The following is a 24,844-nucleotide window of genomic DNA, read 5'->3' as shown; positions in this document are numbered from 1 at the left end:
TCTAAGCAACAGTTTTACAGGAAAAAAAATCTTTTTTTACTCTTTTCCCCAGCAGCACGTCAGAAGTCTAGGACATAGTCATTAGTATGGTTATTACCCTAGGAAACAATCTGAACAGCTAAAATTCTGGGGATTGTGGCCATAGAGCTTCTGGCTGTTGGGATCTTGTGGTCGACTGCTTCTCCATTGTCTTCTGCTCTGTCTGTCAGGTTCCTAACTAAGCGCGAACAGAAGCTGATGCAGCGTCGACAACATGCTGAAGAATTGCTGGAGTGGAAACGCCGCCTAGATGCAGAGGAAGCCGAAATACGACGGATAGAAAAGCAGGCTCTGGCTGCCTGGGACAAAGAGTTGCTTAAAAACAAAGTAGCCAAGAAAGAACTGGGGGATCAGAGAACTGAGCCCAAAGGTAATGGGAAGTGGGGGAGAACTGATGCAAATGACAAGAGTAAAACAATCTGACACAATTGCTTAGGTTTCCACTTCCTGCCTTTTTTGATCTGGTGGTGGTGGTTGTTCTCTTGATTTCTGCACTCTTTAATGTCATCTTCTGACTTGTTCTTTTTAAGCCTATTTTAAACCTTAGTTATATAGGTATTCCTCATTTGCTGTGTACCTTCTTAAGCATGCGGTGCAGCAGAGGCCAGCCAGATGTTTCTACATAAAATTTGGAGTCTTTTTTTTTTTTTCAAAACAAAAATACTACTGTAATTAGTATAAGTGATGCTATTGTGAGAAAAATGTTCCCAGATTTGGGGAGCTACAGCATTATTATTCTGTCTTAAATGGACTGTACCTTCAGCATGAACTACAGAGAACCAGATTGCAGTGGGAGGAGGTAATAAAACTTTAGGGGTTATTCTCAAAATAGTATATTTTTCCCACTATAGAAAGCAGGAGAATATCCTTTCAGTGTGCAAAAGGAATTCAGAATTGTCCTATTACCCTTGTTACTGAAAAGTCATGTGGATTTTAGGCATCTGAAAGACAGCTTAAAGGTGTTATGTGTGTGAGTCAGTAAGTTCCAATGAGCAAAAACTCCTTATGCTGAAGACAGAGGCTTGGATGAAAAAATACACTACTTTGTATTACCAGTACCTACCAGCAAGCATTGGAGCATGGTCCTGCTTTAGAAAGAGAAATTTGTCTCCCCAGCCTTTGCTCAAATATTGAATAGTTCTCCATGGCTGTTTCCATAATGCTGTGACTCCTGCGGAATTTAGTAAACAGGAATATTGAAAACCCAACTTATTATTTTACTTGTTGCCATTTGAGAGACTCATGATGAAATCATAACATTAAAATGTTTTCTGCAACTACTGTAAAGGAAGCAATCAATTCTAAATTCAAGATCTGACTTGCAGATTATATGCTCCACCATGACTTCTTCAGACTAATAGTGACTCTTGCTGTTGTATGGGCAACTGGAAGGACAGGTTTCCCTAATAATAATCTTTTTGGAGTATGTTGTCTGGAAAGTGTTAGAATATCCTGAAAAACTTTGTTTTAGACATTCAACAATCGCTAAGACTGTTTGGTAGTCTTAAATCATTTTTTTCTGGTAAACGTGCTTGTTGATGCGAAATGTTCCTCTCTTGGTGTCCAGGTGAGTGAAATAACACCTGTTTGATGTGTTGGTAGCAGTTCCTACTTTACATGCAGGCAACAGTTTCTCTGAAGGCATTTAAGTCGGTGCAAGTTCTGAAGTGGTTTGTCTTTTCTCATTATTCTACCTCAGAAACAGCCAGTGAAGAAGAGTCTCCAGTGCCTTCTTGCTCTCGTCTGAACAGTGAAAGCTCTGTCCCAGAAGATCTTGGCAGTCCAGCTGCTGAGTCTGTCCCATCAGAGACTATGGGCCATGGACAGCCAGAAAGCCCAGATCAGAGTACGATTAATGAAGAAATGATTTATTCTGAGGAGTTCAAGTCCTCTACCACACCTGGCAAACTTGTGAGTGAGATTTTTATGCTGTATGCATTCTTAAGTTTCTAAAAGATCGTCAGAGAACACAAGTACAGCCTTTCCGACTGTTGAAGCAGAGATTAAACTGTTCTGTTTGCAATACCATTGCATGTTACTATGAATAAACACTGTGATCAGATATAATTCTTTAAAGTCTTGATGTGAGGAAAAATCGCTTGAGCACAGAGTTTCAATACTTTTAAACCTGTGGATAGTCTTGCAAAGTGTTCTGCATATGTCACAAAGGTATGCAGTATTAAGTGGTGGAACACTGACCCAGTTCACCAACATGAATTAGCTGTAGGCTAGCTTGTTACCATGTGTAAATTCTTTGAGGCCATGGAAACTATGCCATGTTTTTCCACCTTGTTTTATTTGCGAGTGATGTATGCCAAAGTATAGCTATGAGATGAAGAAGCATAGCTGTAACCTGGTACACAGTCCCTTGGGTTTCAGGTCATCTGCTTGCTAGCTAAATCCACTTTATTGTTCTATTTCAATTGTTATGTCTGCTTCATTGATAATTTTGCTAAATTTCAACCTGATAACTTTGCCCTGTGTTCAATGAGAGACAGAAAATTTGCTGTCTGTGAGAGGGGAAAAAGAACTGTTCATCTAGACGTCTATTTGAAATACTTTATTCTTGTAGAGTTTTCTGAGAAGATAGTGAAGTAAAATACCTAGTATGAGCTAGAGGTTATGTTTGAGGTGTGGGAAAGGTTTGTGGTATAATATTGAAGCGGTAAGCAGCATTTTGCCAGAATAGTTCTTAGAATTTTTTGCCTGGCTACAGAGAAATAGGGTTCTGTTTTAATAATTTAGAATGGCATCTCACACCTCTTACATGAAATGGTCCTTTTGGATTCATGGGTATATTGAGTAGGAGTTCTTATTCCCTTAATTTTTACCAAATACAATTACATACACTGTATCGAGCACCTGTGAGTCACAACCGTGTCAGTTCACTTAAGTAGTAACAGGGTAGTCTGAGCACGTTTGCTGAAGTCCACTCTCAAAGCAAGCAGTCTGCTATTGCTGCTGTTGGTATTTTTGTTTTCTTGTCTAGCAAATTAAGATTAAAGCTGTTTAAAGGCAGCTGGATAGGTACCATAGCTTATAAGATTCTTTAGTCATGCCATTCTTTGCTTGTCACTAGTCCTGATGGCAATGATCTCCTTTCAAACTGAGCTTTACAATTAGTTACTTATTTGTCCTTTTCTTCTCACGTAGTCTCCTCCCAAAAGCATATCTGTATCAAAGCAAGATTCCAGCAAAGGCAGCCACAGAACTGGAGGACAGCTGCGTTCACCTGTGAAGTCTCATCAGATATCTCACAATTGGTCTGATGAATCTTTATCTATGACACAGTCAGGTAAGTGTAATATCTGCTTGGGTTTAAATTGCTTTTTCAAAGCTAATCATTTTCATGAGTAAATTTAAAAAGCAGACCTATATGTGGGGAGGCAGACAGAAATTTCTGGAAAATGCTAGGTTTTAGAGTTCTGTGATTTGTAATTTGATTGTTTCAGCATAAGGTGTATACCTTTGCACAGGTGCCTGCAAACAGGCACGAAAAGAGAGTTAATAGTTAAGGTATTTCTAGAATTTAAAAATACCAAGGTTAGATGTGCTTTTAATAAATTACTGTTCTCCACTGCTTTTATTGTAAGAAAGCAGAATGTGGCTCAGCAGCATATAAACATGATCATCCTCCTTCTGAACACAACCTGGCTCCAGAACCATACAGCTCTGTTACCCTGGCAGTACAAGTGAGCACACTGAACCTTCACTGGCATGTGCGTAGCAACTGGACGCTTCATGACATATGCAGAATGTCTTTGTCCACAGCCAGGACAGTCAGCCTGTAAGACAGTGGATCATCAGAAAAAAGTTGTTCTCGGTGTATAACGCTCATCTTTAAGAACTACTGAGTTGCTTAGCTCCTCATGTCCTAAGTTTCCTTCAGTACTGTGGGTACAATATGTACTCCTGGAGCCTGGGAGGAGAAATCTAGTAATGTTTAAGCATTGTCACTAACTGGAATAATTAATATCACACTAAAGCACTCAAGAAAATGAATATTTGTTGTTTTTTCCCTTTTTTTGAGAAGGATTTGGATTGTGTGCAGTAAAATAGGGCCTAAGGTTGCATTTCTGAGCTACAAAATACAAGATCTGTGTATACCCCTCTCACAAGTCTTTTAACCAAGTATCTAAGCAGGCTACCAGTAAATGCTGAGGGAAGGAATATCAGAAATGCACTCGTACAGAGCAGTCCTTTCCCTAATGTGTTCTCACAGCCTGTTAGTCACATGGATTCCAGGACTTCCTGAGCAAACCATCATCTGTGGGTCACCATCGTCAGATCCATTGAGCTGTGAAGACTATCTTGAGCCTTCCTTTGCTTCTAGCCTCTAAAACGTCTTGTATTCCGCAGTGTGGTTGTTACAGCATCACAAGATACTTCTTATTAGCAAATGAGATAAAAACCACAGAAGAATACACTTTTCTTGGGTTTAAGTCCTTTAGTGATTAGGAAGTCTTTGGTGGAAAAAGAATCAGGTGGTTCTATTGTATGTACTGGCTGTTGTTTGTGATTTAGAGAGAACTTCACTGGCACACTATGAAGACTGGAGACATACGTGCTTGATGTGGCAAGCTTAATAATCTTTTATGCTGTTTCTTGTTTAATATGTATGTAAGGGCAACAGTAACAGTAATTTTGAGGCAGATATTCTGTTGGATGTAGAAAAGAATACCTAACACCTAGATACTCGCACTGAGTAGTTTGTGTTTGTGTTCTGTCTGGAGGGCAGCTTGCAACCCAGTGAAGCCTTAAAGTTATGTTCAAGTTCTGAATGAGGAACCACTCGAGGAACCCATAGTGAAAAGTATAGCAGGCAACAATGGTCATGAAAATAAACTCTTTTAAAATGGAGTATTTGCCATCTTCATCATTACTGGAGGTGTTTGAGGCCAGGTTGGGTGAGGCTTTGAGCAACATGGCCTAGTGGAAGGTGTCCTTGCCCATGGCAGGGGGGTTGGAAGATGATCTGATCTTTAAGGTCCCTTCCAACCCAAACCATTCTATGATTCTATTTCAGATATTAGAGACAGGTATAAGAAGGGGGAAGTCCGTCAAGATGATGCTGGTTTCACAATAAATCATTCCATTGTAAAGAGGCAAATCTTCCAAGCTGCTGAGTAGTAATGAAGTCATCGCTATGTCAGTGCTGATGCATGCGTAGACAGGATTGTCAAAGATGAAAGCATGTGCAGATCTTTCCCTTATGAGTTGATCAATAAAAGCTATAATTGCATAATGGTCACTTACGATTCAGGAGGAATTAAGTACAGTGACATCGTAAAGTACTCATGATTAGCAAGTGAGATCCATTCTTTCCATGCTTTTTTAAACTTCTGTGAATGATTAACAACCGTTGTTAGTGGAAAAAGAATACGGTAGTTTGATTGTATTTGCTGGCTGTTGATGATGAAATCATTCTTCATAGCTGTTTGTTGTCTTAAGAAATGAAATGGATTAGCAAAATGTCCTGCTGTTCCTGCTGGCTGACTAGATATTACTGGCAACTTACTTTCTAGGGCCTTCAGTAGAGCAGTTGCAGTTTATGGGCATCCAAGCCTTTTGGTCCATAAAACAGCATAGATAATATCGAGCATTAGAAAAGCAGACCATCCTAGATCCTTCTGTTAGGAACTGCTGCTGTAGAAGATAAAGAGGGGCATCAGCTACAGGGAGCATCTCCGATAAGACTATATCAGATAAATATTTTGAAAAAACTCTCGTATTTAATTGTGGTAGCACCATCTGAGGCCAGGATCTTGTTTTGCACTGTATTGATATATGTTTGAAAAGCAACAAACAGGTAGACTTAATCAGGTGGGTGGGGAAGAATAAGTAGTGAGGCACTGAGGCAGTCTTTCTCTAAGTCTGAGAGCTCTGTGAGACTGAGAACTTGTTACAATAGGAATAATGAAAGTGGCAGAGTTACTGGTAGAATGTGGTTATCCTGCAGAGAATGGATCTAAGCAGCTGGGGACAGTGTTAAAATGGAACAGAAGCAGAAAATCATCAAAAGGATTGAAGGCCAGACTACAGGGGATGGAAAAGAAAACGATTAAGAAAAAAAATGAGGTAGAAAATAGCTCCAGTCAGTAATGGCATCTTATGAAGGTCTGTGAAACTGAACTTGGAGCAAGGATGTGCCACATAGCTTTGTGTAAGCGATCATAGAGAAGTCTACTGTATGTCTACCCTCCTTCACCCTGAATGAAATGTCAACACAAGACCTGACAACAGTAAAAATCTCTTCATCATTCAAACTGGCTTTCCTTCCAGCTGTCAGCCAGTCAGCTTTCCATTTCATAGATCTATTTAGCCAAGGTGGCAGAAAATCTGAAGTGGCTGGAAACCTAACCTGCTTTTGGAGTCTGCTATTCCAAGAGAAATTCTCATCAGTAAAGTGTACCATGTAGTTTGAAACTGTATGTGGTGACTGTAAACAAATGCTTTGGTTACGTTTTTGGTATGCATTGTTGAGCTGTCATATTTTTACATGTCAGCAAAGGTTAATTTCTGCAACAGCTGATGTGATAAGCCCTTAATGAGGTAGCAACGTGAATGTGGGCAATTGACGTGAACAAGTTTGGTAACAAGTTACTGCATGTATCAGAGCCTCTCTCTCTTGTAAATTAAGATGCAATGCTTTTTCTTTCATATGTTATACAGTACTGTTGCGAATCCAAGATCCCCCTTGAAGAGTCTTAATATGTTGAAATTAATATAATTTCTTGAATATTTCACTTGGACCATATTTTGTGTTTACTAAATGACTGTTGATTGCTTTACATAGAATTGTTTTACAAGTTATTTAAAGGCTAAAATAAAACTTTTTTCAGAAACCACATCTGATCAAAGTGATATTGAAGGACGGATCAGGGCCCTGAAGGATGAACTACGGAAAAGGAAGGCAGTGGTTTACCAGCTGAAAAAGGAACAGAAGAAGAGGCAAAAGGAGAGACTGAAAGCCCAGGAGGCCAGTTTGATCAAACAGCTGGAGGTTAGGAACCATAGAAAGAGGGACAAAGTAAAAGCTATGGATAAATCATTATAGTATGGATGTTGTTGGCAAAATATTTTATCAACAGCTGTGAAAGGCATGTTAATTGTGATGGAAGTGGGACTGTTTTTCGCTAGTTAATTGCTTTCAGTAATGAACCAGAGCCTTGGAGGCAAAACCACACTCTTTAAAATGTGTATCTTTAACAGGTTACAGTGTTCGGCGGGGTTTATATATGTTCATACACATTAGTATCCCAGCTTGGATTAAACAGTGATGCTTATGTAATTTGTTTTTGAAAGTGAAATATTGATTTCCAGGATTCACAGCTATGGAGCTTTAGTAAGTAAAGCAGTACAGAAAAACTGAGAGTGTCCTTAAATGGTTGAGGCTATGCTTTATTTATTTTGATAGGTTTTGTATACCAAATTGTAGTAGCTATGGTTTAGTAGATTAACAGTCATAACTTTTTTATGCTCAGTCATATGATGAGTTTATCAAGAAGACTGAAGCAGAGCTGAGCCAAGATCTGGAGTTATCACCCACAGCCAAACCTCAGATTAAAACTCTATCTTCAGCTGCTGCTGAAAAACCTAAGATCAAGGCACCACCACTCCATAGGTAAATGGGATTTCTTCTTGCTAAGATTATTCTGAAACTGCAGTGATTGCTGTTTGAGCAGAGACCTTTGGTGCAAGCAAAGCTGCTAACTGCTCTTCCTCAAAGCACTGGACAGTGGCAGTATGCTGCTGACACATTTGCTGGTCGCATTTGGCCCAAAATAGATAAGATGCACTGTCCCTGTAATCATATGTATCTTATTTCTGTCCTGCCCAGCCTTTCAGGTCCTATTTTCAAGTTCTTTCTGAACGATAATTTTTGATTGAGCAAGAATGTGTAAAGCAGTTGTTCAGATCACTGACCTGTAAGAGTTTTTATGCCTGTTGCACTGTGAGGCAGACTGTTCATCTTTTCAACTTACATCTGTTTTGGATCTTATGTTTTAAAAAATAGACAATTCAGCTGACTTTTTGCACTTCTTACAGTATTAAGTGTTTCATTTTCTCCAGCAGATGGTGCAATTTTAGTGTATTCTTTTTTTAAAAAAATAAAAGGTCACTTTCTCTTTTTTTTGGCTGCAAAAAGGCCAAGGTTTGTGATTAACCTTTTAAAAAATTATTTTCCAGGGTTTGCCAAACCATCAACTCTGTCCCCATTCCTGTTTTCTAAGTTAACAGTATGTTGACAAACCAAACCATTTGTTATCATTAATACGTTGATAGAATTACGGATGCTCATATTTTCATTTTTATCTATTTAAAATCAAAACAGAGCACTTTCTCATGTAACAATGGTTCACATAACTCAATATTTCAACTTTAGGCCGGAAACAGCTAAAAACTGGAAATCACTGACTGAATCAGAGCGATCCAGAGCATCTTTGGAATCCATTGCAGAGTATGCAGGTATGTAAACGGAAGAATCAGTACTACAGATGAAAGTCTTGAAGCCTGACTGTTTTAAACTTCTTTAATCTTATCCTTCTTTATTCAAGAAGAGTTTTTAAGAGAGCATGGAGACTTGATAAAACCACAATGGTGAAGCTATATTTTTTTCTCTTTGATGTTTACATTTACATTTGTTTTGGTCTTGGAAATATTTGGGGAGTGGAGGTTCCTAAGTTATGGCTCCTTTCCCTTACTCCCCCAGCTCCCAATTCTGAAACCTCGTAGTATTTGAGTTCTTTATTTTAAAGAATTTGTACTAGAACAAATGTTGATGAGAGATGCTGTATCTATAAAATATAACTAAAAATACAAATATAACTATATATTTTGTATAGTACTACATATTAAAGTTTTTTGTTCATGCTATATTAATTCTACTTAGTAGGCATTTGCTTTTGCTGTTTCCTGAATGTTCACTATTTAGTTTTATTCTTGGTGAGGTTTTTATAAAATCATAATTACGTGACAGCCTTTTTCCTTTTATTTTATTTCCTGTTTCTTTATCACTGGAGGGAAAGTAAGGAAACCAAAATAATTAAGGCTTTAGAAGTAGATATTTAGGAACAGTTGTTTCCTTTTTTTAATACTTATCAATGTTTTGCTGTTGATAATTGTTATCTAATGAACAGGTTTTCCAGGGAAGCTGTGGATGCCCCATCCCTGGAGGTGTTCAAGGCCAGGCTGGACGAGGCCCTGGGCAACCTGACCTAGCGGGTGGCATCCCTGCCCTGTCTTTGAGGTCCCTTCCAGCCCAAGCCATTCTGTGATTCTGTCTGCAGTTCTAAGCTTGGTTGTTTTTATAGAATAATATAACGGTCTGAGTTGGAAAGGACCGTAAAGATCACCTAGTTGCAACACCCTTGCCATGGGCAGGCATACTTTTCACTAGATGAGGTTGCTAAGTCCTTACGGTGGGCTAAGTATTGTATAGTGTTATAAAGTAATAGTACAAGAAACAGAATTAGAAAGAAAGTGTTATAGCGCTGGAACTGGACAAATGTTTGTAGGACAGCTAGAAATCTGTGTTTCCAAGGCACCAGTTTGCATCTTTTAGCATAAAAACGTTGATGTTAATTTTGTTGGCTATAGTTGCAGTCTTTGATGAGACAATGCAGGCTATACCATCTGTTGTGATTCACTTTTTATGATTCACTTTTTATTTTCCTTCAAGATGCTGTGTCATCAAGAACCGAGAGATCTGCGTCTGTGCACACCAAGAAGGTGACAGATGTTCATGCAGAAGAACCTTCCAGAAAATCTTCCTCAGGTTTAATGTCACCAAGGAGTTCCAGAGCAGGATCCGGTGATTCCTTAGATCATGTGCCCTCCTCAGCTCTTCTCAAAGACATAAAAGACATTAGTAGGGACATTAGTAGGATATCCCATGGATCAACAAGCATTGCAATAAATGTATCCAATGAGGAGGCTGTCTTCAGTCATAAATCTGAGATACCAGAAGACTTGGAATATATAAAATCAGAAGAATACGAGATTGAAGATTCTTATGTTAAATCTTTGGAAAGTTCTGATGTGTTGTTGACATTAGATAAAGAACAGGAGAGTTCATTGGACGTTATTCCAGAGAAAGTCCTCCATTCTGCAAATGAACGCTCTCTAAAGGAACCTTTTGGTTTGTCTGTGGAAAGCCTTCATGGTAAGGAAGAAGTCTTAAAACAGAGACTGGCAGACAAAGATGCTGTAACTGTCCCAAACGTAGAAGAGTCTTACTGCAAATTGAGCAAATCAGCAGAGGAAAAAGATGATCTGCTTTCAGAACACCCGTTTAGTCAAAAAGAGCCATCATATGTTGAAGACTTTGAAGGATCCTCCTCCAGGAAACAGGCATCAATTGAAGAAACACTTGCTGTGGAACATTACAAAGATGACTTCGAAGTGTCCCTTCTCTCCCCTAAAGGGGACACTCACTCACTGAGAGAGCAGTCACAGCACACAGAAACCAACAGAAGCAGATCCACGAGCCTTGGCAGTGATGGCGAAATCAGTGAATACCTCAGTGACAAATCTCTTTCTCTCTCCAGCAGCAAGCATTCGGAGAGATTGTTGGAGCTTAGGTCTCCAACAGAACTTATGAAAAATACTGAACGTATTGATGTGGAGAAAGAACAGGCTCCTGCTCAGCCACCACCATGGGCCTCTGCTTCAGTCACAGAAGAAACAGATAATTTGTCAAACTTCAGCGTTGGTGATAGGGTACTTGTGAGTAAAGTCCAACCTGGAACACTGCGATTCAAAGGTCTGACTAAATTTGCCAAAGGGTTTTGGGCTGGTGTGGAGTTGGATAAACCTGAAGGGAACAATAATGGAACTTATGATGGTATTAAATATTTTGATTGCAAAGAAAGGCATGGTATTTTTGCTCCTCCTCAAAAAATCTCTCACATTGCAGAAAGTGTTGATAACCATTTAGACACGAATAAGGATGAAGATTCGTTCTTTGATGACAGACTGGAGAAGCAACACAAAGCTGAGCGGAAAGGCAAAGGAAGTTCCAAATCTGGCAAAGAAGATGAAAGGCAGAGCAGAAGTGCAACAAAGAACTCTTCCCAGGATAAAGCTCCTGCAGGTGCAGCTGTTTCAGAAGCCTCAGCTGGAGAAAACATTGATGAGGACTCATCTTCCAAAGCAAAGAGCATAAAGGAGATTTCTGTAGCTACTGAATCACTTGCCCCAGAACAGTCTGTGGTGGCTTATCTGAAGCATGCTATAAAAGAGGAGGCCAACCTTCCTCCTCCCATTTCTGGTGTGATGGACAAGATTTCCACCGTTCAGTTAGATGACATCTCTGATTTCCTTTCTGAAAAACTGGAGAGACAGAAAACACTGGGAGAAGAGTGTTCTGAAAAGTTAGATGATCTCTCTCCTGGAGTTGTGGAGAAGCCTGCAACTCCACTTCTGGATTTGCTGGCAAAAGAGAAGAACCAATTAGAAGCCCAGCTTAGACTACCATTTAGAGAAGAAGAAAAGTCGAAAGACCAACTGGAAAAGGTCAGTTTGCTGACGGACAGTCTGCTTAAAGATTTTGTGAAAGACACAGTCAGTCAGTTACAGCAAATAAAGAAGGTCAGGAATGAGAAAATCCAGCTCAGCAACCAGGAACTCTGTGATGTGAGGGAGGAATCCAATCCCCCATCTCAGCAAGCAGAAAAGCAGATTCCTGATGGACTGAATAATTTTTTTCTAAGCTCGGACTTGGAAGATGAAAGAGAAGAACTTTCCTCTCCAGACATGTGTCCCAGACCAGTAAGTAACAAATATTTTGTGCTAATTTTAAGAGTTGATGATGATTGCTTTGACTGATGATTATCGAATCTGAAGAATGCAGTGTAACACCAGTGTTTGTTTTTTTTCTCCCAAGTTCTGTTTGGTGGTGTGAAGATTGTGTCTATATGTATGTGTGTAACGTGTGTTCTTGTGTTTCCCTGTTCCCAACTCACTTTAGTAGCCCTGCAGGCTCAAAGACAAGTTTTGGCACATCAAAGGGAAAAATACTTCATTTAGACTGCGTTCTGCTTACATGTTTGATTTCATTTAATCGTTATCCTCAATTTTATTCTAAAAATGTCAAAATACATTAAACTGTAAACTTACCTCTGTCTATCCTTGATATGAAATAATCATCCTGCAAAATAATTAGTTGCTATAGAGATCGTTAAGTTGTCAGACTGCTCTATCCACAGAAGTAATATATCACGAGCAGTGGAAGTTCAAGCTTCCTCAGAACAACCATTAATGACACAGATTTAGAACTTGGCCTTTCTGCTGAAGATGTCGGTAAACCTGTCTGCTTTGCCATTGATCTCAATATATTATCATCACAGAAAGCGTCAGCTCATTTCACCATTGCTCAGTCACTAAAACGGCCATTGCTTGCTAAAAGCTTTTAGGCTGTTGAAGCAGATCTGAGACTTGCTGGTAAGCAAAGTGAAAAGTTACATGTCATGTTATCACTCTTTAAACTACTCAGCCTTTCCTAAAGAGTTAAACATCAGGACACACAGTGGGTAGGTACAGGTGGTCTTCTGTAGGAAGCCTCTGAAAGCTCTGTAGGAACCCTCTGAAAGTGTTCATCAGGAGTGGTAGAAGATCCAGGTATTTGAGTTGAAACACTTCTGATTTTACTGTGCACTGTTTATTATCTTTGAAAGAATTGAGAGTAGTTGTGCATATATAGCCAATTAGTAGAGCACTTAAAACTACAAGTTGAATGCCTGATAGACAACGGTGTGACACTGTTTTATATTTGCTCCGTGACTTAATTCACAGGAGAGTCCAGTGTTCGGTGCGAGCGGTCAGGAGGAGCTTGCCAAGAGGCTGGCTGAGCTGGAGCTCAATCGGGAGTTCCTGAGCGTGCTGGGAGATGATCAAGACTGGTTTGATGAGGACTATGGCCTTAGTTCCCGTAAGGTCCAGCAGAAGCAAGCTGAGGAACCAGCAGTGCTGCCCAAGGTAGAAGCACAGAAAGTTCCAACAAAGCCGTGTGAGGAGCCTTTGGCAGTCCCTCATACTGCAGTGGAGGTGGAAGGTATGGTGCATGCAGCAGCCGAGGAACTCTGGAAACTGAAAGAGCTGGGTCATGATCTTCAAAACTTCAGCCTTCACACTGATCTTAGTGGTGCCATTAAAGAGCAGGACACGGACACGATAAACAAACAGGTCTATAAAAAGGTACAGTCTTCAGGCATTTTGTTCTTGTCCTTTGAATTGTTACCGTGAAGATCAGAAGCCTTAATTCTCGCTTCTTCCTTTGTTAAGGTGGTATTTGATTTAACAAGAGAGATCTTTGGAGAAATCTTCGCTGAGGATCCTAATCTAAATCAGCCTATTTGGATGAAACCATGTAGGATCACATCTGCTTACTTTCGCCGAGTAAAAGATCCAAATGATCTGGATGAAATCAAGGTAGGAAGAAATTCTTGTGATAACAGGGAAGAGGAGATGAAGAATGTTGTAGTAACAGTTGCCTGAGGGTTAAAAGATAGTAACAGATCTATCCAATACGAGAAGTGTTGAGAAGAGAAATGAGATTACAAACCTGAAAGGGAATTTGTCAAGATGGTCCATTTTACTCAACAGGTTTGCCTCCCAGTCTTCTTGGCTGATACTAGTTACTTTTAAACCACAATCCTCTATGCAGAACTGACAGGAAAACCTTGGTCTTACAAAATTGGTAAAATTGGTATGCTGACAGACTGCTGCTTCAGCAGACCTCATTGGAACTCTGTATTGGGTATAGTGGCATGGATCCAACTGTAGGGTTGGGCTAAGTGGGATGAGCTGGATTTTTTCTTCAGACACACCTGTGCCAACCTCACTGAGAACAGTGGGAGTTGCCTGTATGGATCCAAACTTTGACTGGTGAGGTTATTGCTGTATTTGGCCAAAGGAGAAATCCTGTTGCTGGTGGTAGTGCTTCAGAAAGGACAAAACCCCCAAAAGGTAGAGCCTGACTGGACCAAAGTTAAACTTGTAGGGCTGGTTGGGGGGGGGGGGGGGGCGGAAAAAAGTTTCTGAAAGTGCTCAACAAAGAACTTGTATTACAGCTTGTCAGGACATAAATGAAGAGTCCTAGGTGTACTGTTTCTTCTTAAATTGTTAGTTTGGACTGTATTTTGATAAACCTGCTGAAGATAAAGCATGTTAACTCTCTGGAAAAGTCAGAAGTAGTATCTGAATTAACCTGTTTAGTTGAGAAGACTTTGAAAAGCCTGTGGCAGAGGAGAGCAGGGTCACAGGACAAGGACACCAAATTCACACCCTTCTTTTCTTTAATAACTTCCTACAGAATGAACTGTCATAATCTTCTGTTTACTGTACTGCTTAACTGAAAATTCTTGTTCTCAAGATTGTTCCAGGAACGGGTGTCTTTTTTTTTCCCACTTCTGGATTTAATAATTGTTCTGCCTGTGTAAAGCTGCCTCAAAGACTTGCACTGCAACTTACTTGTATTCACTGCATATCCCCTGGCTAAACAGAAGCCTTCTATGCATTTATAGTCTTACTCTTTAGGGAAAGAACGTTGTGTATGCATGTCATTTCTGAGCTCAAATATGATAAATCTCACCTTTTCTGTTCTGTAGAGCTTCATTGCAGCTGAAGTACTGAAGTTGTTCAGCCTGAGGAAAGAACCTAATCACAAAACAGACTGGCAGAAGATGATGAAATTTGGGCGGAAGAAACGAGATAGAGTGGATCATATATTGGTGAGTAAATGAATACGAACAGACATTTCAGATTCTGTCCCTCAGACTGAAGTATAACATGATCATACATTTCAGCATTTGAACATACTATTTACAGAATGCAAAGTGTGCATAAGATCTCAATGGAAGGCGTTTAATTTTTTTTAATTTTTCTTGCCAAAACAAAGCAAAACACAGAACAAGTCCAGTACCAATGAATCATGGAATAATAGAATGGCTTGGGTTGGAAGGGACCTTAAAGATCACCTAGTTCCAACGCCCTGCCATAGGCAGGGACACCACCCACTAGATCAGGTTGCTCAGGGCCTCATCTAACCTCGTCTTGAAGACCTCCGGGGATGGGGCATCCACAACCACATGAAGTAAGGTGAATTGCTTGAATTCTCAGTTCATACTGGATTTTACTGGAGGTTAGATTTGCACACTCCCCAAGGTTTAAAGCGTGGATTTGCAGGAGGAACTGGAATACTTGACTGAAAGGAGAGTGAGCTTTTTCTTTGGGAAGAAAATACATTTTTCCTTTTACTTTAATTTGAAATGTTTCTATTTTGAAGTAATACTGATTAATTGGAGGCAGTGATACTGGAAACATAATAGACTTGATTGCTAACCAGATTCAACTGAAAGGCTGCAAAACTCTTTGGGTTAGAAGAGCAAAGACTTCAACATGACAGTGTGAAAAACGATACTTCCCAAGTACAAGGCAAACAGTTTGCCAGATGGAGCCCACAGCTAAGCTTTTTCTCAAAGCTAAGCGACGACCATGACTTCTGCTCCTGTAGTGCTTGCCGTGAGCTAGTGAATGCAGCTGCCAGTGGGTAGAGACAGTTCTCTGTTAGACCAATGCAAGATAGAGCGTATCTGGCTGTGTACTAGTTTTTGAAAGGTTACTTGTTGGCTTGTGTTGCAGGATGATTAACATCTTTATTGGCTATAATGATGGTGAAGGTTCCACTTGGAAATATGAGTTGTTATTAACACCATGCTTTACTTAATTATACCCGAAATTGACTCCACACGCGCACACAGAACTAACTTCAGGTCATGGGTCGTGTGGTCTTCTAATTGCCCATCAGTGGAAGGTTTCCAACATAGGCTTTTTCCCCAGGGGGTTAATTTGAATTGTATGTAAATAAAAGGCTTGTGTATAGGACCTGCATATCCTAGTACTCTTGGTTCTGGGTTATGGAGGCTGTTTGTAGTGTGTGCAAAAAGTCTTATGTTTAAATCTCTGAGAGGATTAATAGTACAACTGTTATGCTTGTGTACCAGTTTCAGATGTTGACTTCAGATTTCTTTGAGCCACACCTGGAAAGAAGGTTTCCTGATTAGGAAAAATTGCTCCAGTTGAAGGCATCAGTGTTTTAGATAGAATAAGTTGGAAGTTCAGACAATCTGGCCAGCAATTTACATGCAGACCCAGACATGAGAGATTAATAGAGCTCTGGCAGGTTTGGCTTAATAAATAACATGCTTAATTTTATTTTGTTCTCACTAGAGTATGATAATAAAATTTTACTGAAGGCTGGGAATAACTGTGAAGATTGCAGCATGCCGTGCTTTGGGAATAAGGCAGTCTCAGTGGCATTGCTACCAAATTCATACTGTAACATAAGCTGCTGTCAGAGAAGCTTCTAACTAAAAAGCCTAAGGAGATGATGCTCAATTCCTTTTACCTTATTCTATTATAATCCCTATAAAATACAAACTACTTGGATAGCTTTCTCTGTCTCCTGGTCAGCCTTCATGTTCTGCTTAAGTTTATGAGCTCTGTGGTAACACAAATCCGAGTTCACAGTTGGATATACAGGTCTGTGAAAGATCTGCTGCCTATCTGCTAGTAACTCACGGTGTAGCCCCAGACAGAGGATTCAGATTTGGAGTTTCACGAATTTTGTCTTAAATAGATTCAAGTAATACAAACACAATGATTTGCTGAAAAAGAAATCAAAACTTTTTGGTAGGTTTAGGTACTGTAGAAGCTTCTTTAGAAATAAACCACAACCAAAAATGCTCTGTTTCTTCAAGTTACACGAAGATTTCTTTAGCGGATATCTATGTTGCAATATGCAGGGTGTCATTTAACTATACAGAGGAGCTGATTGATTCTTCTCATTCTTCGTCTGCTTATAAAGATAAGCAGTTAAAATAAAACATGATCTTTTATAAGAGAGGTAAACCTTCTTTGACTTTCGTTACTTGCATTTAAGCTCTGAGCACAAGTCCTTCCCAGTTTCTTAATTTCTCATTCAAGTAAAAGTAATTTTCAAATGAAAACACCTTTTCTCAGTTTTTATTGAGACAACTTTTTTTGTGATTTTTAGTGACTTTGAGAGGGGTTAAACACATCTGACTATCCAATACTGTGTGACCCAGGAGCTAGGTATAACTAATGCAGGGGTTTTGATACGGAGGAAGCAGAGTCTGTTGCATGCTTACTTCTCCAGCACATTAGTAATGACTGTCAAATAGTGACATTGCCTGCCATGACGGCGGGGGTGGCTCTAAAACCCAGAGCCAAGTCTGTGTGCTGAACTGACTTAGGTTTCTCTGAAGGCACAGAGCAAGTGCCAGGCTATTTTGCCTGGCTTAATCTCTCCCTGGTTATTCCTGGATGTGTCCTAGAAGGCTCATTACACCAAACCTAGTTCCTGGTAGTAGTCCTTGACTACAGCAGAGGTTCAGCGTGGTGGGAGGGGGCAGGACAGCAGAAGCAGCCTGTGTTAGGGCAGTGCCCGGTGATGCGAGGAAGTGCGGGTGCCAGTTGGCCATCCCACCAGCTGGGAATCAAGGGGAGAAGTGGATGGATCAGCCCTTCGCCTGCTTGCTCTGCCTTGGTCTCTGCTACTTCCACCACCAGGGACTGCATCTTTAGTCCTCTTTTCACTTTTAGCGTGGGAAAGAGCAGACGAAATAGCTGTCAATGGTTTTCTGCCAGTGACAAAAAAACACTGTGCTCTTCTCTTCTTTTGCAGCTCAGTCAACTTTGATGGGGCGTCTCTTTTCTCAGAAAGCATTTGTAACAGAACCTGTTAGGAGAGTTCTTGTTTGCTGGAAAGTTGCTCGACTATTAGTGGTTACAGCAAATCTTCACTTTCAGTTTCAAATCAAGTTAAAGGAACGTGTAAATGTTTGCTTTTCTTTTTGTGTCCCTTAGTATTGCCTCCTTTATCTTGTGTATTCTGTCTGTGCTATGTGGGGAGAATCTCAGAGGTACACGTAGGCAGAGGTGCTGCTTTGGGTGTACCAGTGTTCCCTAGACCTTTCAAAACCTTTGTAAGCTACAGTAAGAGCCCTCATATCTCCTTATTTAAGTTCAGGTGCTAACAATAGATTGTTCTCACTATTTTTCCACTTGGGTCTTCAGCCAAAACTCTATGCTTATCTGTTTGCATAGGGCTAGAACAAACACTGCTGTTGCTTTCCCTGTGCTGACCCTCCCACCCCTTTTCTTTTATCCTGAGCTTCAGAAAGTAAAGCTCACACGGTACTGCCAAACCTATGTGTTTAGTTTTTACACCTGACAAGCCTGCCAACAGGGTGCTGAAAAGCACTTGATCCTTCTGGCCTGTTGACTCGAGGGCTAAAATGTTCTCCGTGCGATTTTGAATTCTCCAACAAAGCAGAGCTGTCCCTATCAAGCTGGCTTAATTGGACGCCTGCTTCTCTGGCGCCCACAACCTAAACCCCAGGGAAGTCAAACTGTAAGAAGAGAATCAAAGCCTGCTCTTATGCGCAGCTGTAGATCTTAACGTTTCCAAACACTGGGCATGAAGTGCTGTGAAAATGGGCCTACCTGCCTTCCTTGTACTGGCATTCTTCCAAGGCAGTGGTTTGTTTCTGGATTTTTCTTATTTCCAATCTCCCAAATGATCTACTCCTTCAATGTAGTTTATTTTGCAGATATTAATGATTTTGAATGGGAATCTACAGAAATCAAAACTTTGTCTAAAGCTCACCAGGCCTCGCCTTACGTTCCCAGCAGGGAGGATGCAGCTGGCCTGGGATGGTCAGGCAGAAAGTCGTGTGGGTTGGTGTTGTGCAGCTGCTCCCGGCTGCCAGTCGTGGGAGTCATGGGTCAAGGTCCACCAGCACTTGTCTCCACCCATCTGTCTCAGCTTTAGGATCTTCCCTCACTTCCAGGATCTATCTTCCAGACAGGATCTTCACTGTCTCCTTTTTGGTGCTTCTGTTTTCTCTCCACGACCTCTCTTTTTCGGTAACACTTCTTTGTGGCACCCTCTTCTTTCCGGGATGCCTCTCTCCTGCTCTTCCTCATCCAAGTGGTCTGTGTGTGGTCACGCAACACGTGATCAGCTCCAAATTGGTGCTTGTTTTATACCTCCTTATTAATGAGAGGATATAGGACACGCTGCTTTTATTTAGTTCAGGGCTTACCAAAATTTACAACCAGCACATACTGATTGTAGGTAGCAAGCTTCTCGAGGGAGAGACCTCAGAAGTCTGGGGGGGGGTGGATGGCTGAAACAAACTTACACCCAATTATCTGTCACTTGATAGTGTTCACAGTATAAACTATTTTTTGCCCACCATGCACGTTCAAAATTTGATTGCCAGTACTGTTGCTTCTTCATTACTAGTAAGGAGCGTAATGAAACCATTGCACTCCATCTTTGACAGCTGTAAGGGGAATGGGGGTTGTGCCAAAAAGGATGCTTGCTGCGGTAGCACGGAGATTTGTAAGCATTTAGTGTGACTCTTCCAAAGCTGTTTTCAGGATGAGATCCCTGCCCCTCTCCCCAGGCTCTCTTAGGAGAAGGAGAAAAGAGCTGTCAGACTGAAAACCCGTGTGTAACTGAAGCCTTATGAATGGCTAAAAAACCCTGGAAGCAATGCAGCTTCCCTGGGGTTCCCAGAGCAGCCTGCTCTTGGGCTTCACGCTGTGTTTGGGTTATTGAGTCATCACTGTGCTGCCGCAGCTGCCACCTTCAAAACAGGCGAGTTGCTGCGCGGCTCAGCTTCAGACGGAAGGGAGGAAGTGTGTATTGGGGCTGTAGCTCTTGCGCTCTTTGAGATGACAACACTATTACATAGTGATACTGGATTAGCGGATCATTTTAAAGAGTGATGTTTGTCCCCACTCTTTCTTTTTCTGAGAAAGTTTGAGCTTTGTTAGGATGTGTCTGTAATACTAAAATAGTCACTAAAACAAATGTTTAATAAGTTTAATTGGAGGTGTGGGATTTGGAGAGACTCCTGGTACGACTTAATGTGCTGAATGAGATTACCTTACTTCTGTCTGTTACTCAGACACCTATTTGCCAGTGACCAGTGAAATGCGATTTTGCTTGTCAACAGTTTAGGAATAAACAGAAATAAATGTTCATTGAGTTATTCTTCTGGCTGTAAGAGCACAAAATTCAATTTGTAATAATGCTCTCAAATCCAATGAAGGATGAAGTATTTTGTGTAAATGAGTTGTAAGACTGCCATACAACACAAGCCAGTGTTTTGTCTTCCTATACAGAAGAACTGGAGAAGTTTGTAAGTTCCTTTAGGTTTTCTAATTCAAATAATCTGAACTGTCTTTTCTTTTTTTTCCTTCCCCTTTTGAAGCCCTTTGCGTGATTCCTTACCAGTTTAAGCTGCATGAAATCAGCTTCCTGCAAATGGGCAATTAGGGAGTTTTTAATGGAGCTAGTGGTGGTGTTGGTCAAAAATATCCCATTAGCTGAGTTCTCTCAAGTGAAAAACTTATGCAGGAATATGAAATCCTTTGAAATGAGTAGTGTGGTGAAAGGTAGCAAATGTTCCTGCAGTGAAATAGCCTGGTTCAAACAGATCTGTGTCCGTTTTGCTATTCCAAGCGTTTCCTGTAATCTCTTGCAAAGACAGACATGCCGTTGGCAGATACAGGCTGTTATGGACTCTTTCTGGAACTATGCAGGGGATATTATCCTAGAGCGATGGAGTTGTAATGTTCGTTCGTTTTGCCTTTTCCTCTCTACCCTCCCAGGTGCAGGAACTTCATGAGGAAGAAGCACAGTGGGTGAACTACGATGAGGATGAACTGTGTGTAAAGATGCAGTTGGCAGACGGGATCTTCGAGGCCTTAATCAGAGACACTGTTGATGTACTGAACCAGATAAATGAGAAACAGCGGAGATTACTGCTTGTCTGACAGAGCTGAAAATAAACTTGACGCTGCGTAACCACTGAGTCATGGGCCTTTCTGACTCCCAACGTACTCTCCACCCTGCGAGCACTGCTGCTGGACTTCCACGCGTGGGTTTTAAAGGCAGTACAGATGTGATTACAGCAACCTGAACTTGCATCCTCTGCCGCTAGAGACCTTGCACCGGATTTGTTGCTTGGAACAAGCTGATCCTCACTAGAGGCTGCATTGTGGAGTGCTCAGACTGTTTGCGTGCCGATGCAGTTATGCCACATAGCTGTGAGCAGCTGTCCGTGGCCTCTGCCTGGGCCTTTGACATGCAGCCTGTGTTCTGAAAGGGTTGGGTTAAGTTGGGATATTGGCTGTTTTGCTGGAATGGCTCTCAGCCATCAGTACTCGAGTTGTCTTTAGAAATGTGAGTAATTTGCAGAAGAAATGGTTTGGTCAGGTTTTAGTCATAACTGAATATTTACCATACTGAACAGTGTTAAAACCTTAACACCTCTTCTCCTGCAGCCCTAACAATGTGCATCAGTTTCTTCTGCTCCGGAGCCCAGTTAATTCCATTTTCTGTGAAGCTGGTTTTCGTCTTTCTTCCCAGGATGTGGTACCAGATATGGTGCCAGTCAGTCCAGGGAAATTAGGTGATGTTGATTTTTGCATTCAAGTAAAGAATTCTTACTGCTTTTCCGATGTTAACATGCTTCAATCCAGAGGTGGAGCAAGATAAAGGCCGCCTCATGCCAAACATGAAAGATGAGCCCGTGGACAACTTTCCTCCTACCGTGTAGCACTTCTTCACTTCCTGGAGCACCAGCTGCTCCTAGATAACGGATACTCAGGATTCTCTCAGGCACGAGACATGCAGGAGTGGAAAATGTTTCCTTGCAAAAATTTGGCCTTCACACCCTCAGCTTTCTCCCTTCTTGTCACCTAATAAATCGGAGAAGCAATTACTTGAACAATTTAGAGAACAGAGTGTATTCACCAAAGAAAGCAGTGCTTGACTGTCTGCATGTTTTGTGCTTGTGGCTTTTTTTTTAATTTATTTTCAGATAATTTATTAAGTGGGTTATAGGAGAGTGTCCTGTGCAGTTGGTTGTGCTATCTTGTATTTTGAGACAGCCAAACTTGAGAAAGCGTCTGTTCTGGAAACTGCCGGTGTCTGTATTCTTCACACAAAACCTCCAGCTCCTCGAGGCAGATACAGGAAGGATGAGAGGAACCAAACCTCAGTGACTGGGGTGGGAAGCAAGGGTATAGCTAGGAACGGAGCTTCTCTGCACCTGATTCAGAGACAAGGGAGAGTTGAGGGGACCGAGCTGAAAAACGATGTGAAACTTCCCTGCTCCGTCTGTTTCCTTCCTTTCCCAGAACTTCTAGGCCATGGGCAGCTGTTACCTGGTTCACTCGGTGCCGGGTTGAACCACAGTGTCCTTCTGCCGAGTTCTCTTTCCTAATCTGTCCCTCCCATTCTGGTGTTTCTCTTGGATGAACACAGACAATCTGGGGTCGAACGTTGATGCCTTAATAGTGGATGTCCCTGTTTGTTAACCTGGGACAAGATGCAGAGGAGAGTCAGGTTCTCCAGACACATTGGAGTGCAGGGAGATGCTTCGAAGCCCTCTTGGAGGTCCCCCGAAGATGCTGCTGCCCACGATAGGCATGGGGGGAGATACCTGCTGCTTCTTTCATCTGCTTGGTTCTTGGGCTTCTTAGTACGCCTCTCTCTGCTACTGCTCCATGAGGGTTTTTCTTTTCCTTTTTTTTTTTTTTGGTTTTGTTTTGGAAAGCTATCATTGGAATATTTGCATTTTGCACAACGACACGTGGCTGGTAATTCTTCAGGGACAGCACTGGGAAGTGTTGGATTTATCAGAGGTCCAAGCAGACTCTCAGATGTAGTATTGCCAGCACCTCACTTGCGAGTTAATGGTGAGCCATATTCATGGAAGCTTAGTAAGTGGAAGAAGGAGGAGGAGATAACGCTCTAATAGGAACACCTCCAGCAGGGCATATGCACGTCTGTCCTGCAGTAGCAGCCTTTCTGGCTGGCTGGAAGTCAAATGGTCTTGGCAGAGCAACGTTCAGCCTTTTTCCTTAAGTGATTCATTTGTCCGCCTAAGGTGTCATGATGCTGAACTGTGAAATTCTCGGATGCTTAAAATAGAAGCAAACTAAAGCTGCTGCATTTAACCAGCCTGGTGTCACTGCTTGGGTCACTGCCTCAGATTCCCTTTCCTGGGTGTATCTTTTTCAATAGAGACGATTGTTATTTTTATAGGTAGCAATTACGAAAAGAAGGTAGAAACCCGCAGCGCAGGTTGGAGGCTGGAGTATCAGAGGAGCGCAGTTAGCTTCTGTCCCGTAGATGGTGTGGCCGGCACTGAGGAGGGTGCTGCGCATCACGGAGGCTTTTCAGCTGCCCTGTGGGGCTGGTGGGGCTTTTCTGTACAGCCACCAGCAGGGAGGAGGCTGCACAGTTGGCCTGCCAGAATACCAGGGACCATTGGAGATGATGTGCCTGTTGTCTCGCTGGTTTAGATCAGCAGTAGTTTCGCACCCTCTACAGAAGTTGTTTTTACGGCTGTTCGGGCAGAAGAAAACTGTGTAAGTAATGGCTTTATTCCTTTGCAAACATCACCGTTTATTTTTTGGTAGCAATCCTCGACAGGAGCAACCCTAAAAAGACTTGAATATACGTGAATTACCTTCTCAGTACCTCAAGTGTGTTGAGTTGCTTTGAGTTGAGTGTATGCTCAATAGCTCGAGTGCGTTGAGTTACTTTGGGACTGATGATTACTGCGATGAAGCAATGGTCTGTCTGGGTCGTGTCTGATAACAAGGAGGTGGGGGGATTCTGGAGTCTTAACAGCAGAGGCCAAGTTCTGTATTTCTCTCTTCTCCCCAACCTTCCCACTAAAAGAACAAGATGATACTACTGGGTCCTGGTTATCTTGGTGCCAACACCGTTAGAAGTTTCAAGGCTGCGAGATTTTTCTGAGACCTGTGAGCTCTTTGAGGCAGTGGCCAATGTCACTGTGGAGATGCGATTCCCTTTTCGGAAGGATCTCAGTGCCGGGTGGGAAAGCCCAGGCTCGTGAGGACCAGGAGCGTGAGTACCTCTCGCAGCAGGATGCTTCCTGAGCTGAGCTGCGGCAAATCAGCACTTCTGCCTTTCAGAAGAGGCTCGCTGCTCACGAGGTAGAATTGAGGGATTGGAAAAATCCCGTCTTGTTCACTTTCCTTTCTTGAAAAAGTGGCCTTAGCTTTTTGCAATACTTGAATAAGTGTGTACCTGCAGAAGATCTTCAGTAGCACAGTGATAGAGACCTTTTAAGTGACTATTCTGCACGGAACTGAGCGCAGTTCTGACTTTCATATCCCGTTGCTACCTTAAGACTATTAGGAAAATAAAGTACTTTTCAGCAGAGAAACAGTTGAATCTTACAAGGTATTTAGTGCATCTGAAGTGTTTACAAATCAACTAAAATGGAGAAAAGCAAACTATTGAACTTATTTGTAATTTAAACGTTAAATGCAAAGATATATACAGATGAAAGAGGAATACTGTAATTAACCTGCATTTAATAGTTTTTTTTCCTTGACTTTGCAGAGCCTTTTGATACACATTTGCAAAGCCGCCTTCTGGGAGGCTCCGTCTCCTGATGTACTGTGTTGTGGAGATACTAAAAAGAAACCTGTTTACTGTGTATGTGTAAATAACCTGGTAACTTGGTTTTTGGGCCAGTTTCAGCAGATGTTCACATCCAGAGCAGCTTTGCACAGTAGACAGACCCAAGGATGTGGAGGGGTTTTTGTAATTAAGAACTGTAAAATAACCAGGGGGGTCCCTGTGTACACCAGTGTAAATATCTTTCGTAACTGAAATGTACTTTAAGAGAACAAAATCTGTAAATAAACTGATTTATAAATT

General features: G+C 41.4%; 1 protein-coding gene across 3 annotated transcripts in view; it reads left to right on the top strand.

Moving 5' to 3' along the window:
* The window catches only part of CEP350 (centrosomal protein 350), a 72,944-nt gene extending 48,100 nt beyond the window's left edge, over positions 1–24,844 (top strand). For 2 of the 3 annotated variants that reach the window (XM_035537836.2, XM_050712230.1), the window contains exons 28-38: positions 210–409; positions 1,739–1,950; positions 3,193–3,334; positions 6,882–7,042; positions 7,524–7,663; positions 8,426–8,508; positions 9,722–11,811; positions 12,835–13,236; positions 13,324–13,470; positions 14,649–14,771; positions 20,749–24,838. In XM_035537836.2, coding sequence (XP_035393729.1) covers positions 210–409; positions 1,739–1,950; positions 3,193–3,334; positions 6,882–7,042; positions 7,524–7,663; positions 8,426–8,508; positions 9,722–11,811; positions 12,835–13,236; positions 13,324–13,470; positions 14,649–14,771; positions 20,749–20,913 — 3,865 coding nt within the window. In that variant the 3' untranslated portion in view covers positions 20,914–24,838. Of the gene's footprint in view, positions 1–209; positions 410–1,738; positions 1,951–3,192; positions 3,335–6,881; positions 7,043–7,523; positions 7,664–8,425; positions 8,509–9,721; positions 11,812–12,834; positions 13,237–13,323; positions 13,471–14,648; positions 14,772–20,748 lie in introns of all 3 variants that reach the window. The other variant, XM_050712229.1, reaches the window with a different exon arrangement.

The sequence above is a fragment of the Cygnus atratus genome, chromosome 8 (genome assembly GCF_013377495.2).
Source record: "Cygnus atratus isolate AKBS03 ecotype Queensland, Australia chromosome 8, CAtr_DNAZoo_HiC_assembly, whole genome shotgun sequence".
Lineage (NCBI taxonomy): Eukaryota > Metazoa > Chordata > Aves > Anseriformes > Anatidae > Cygnus > Cygnus atratus.
This window is presented reverse-complemented; position numbering and strand designations above follow the sequence as displayed.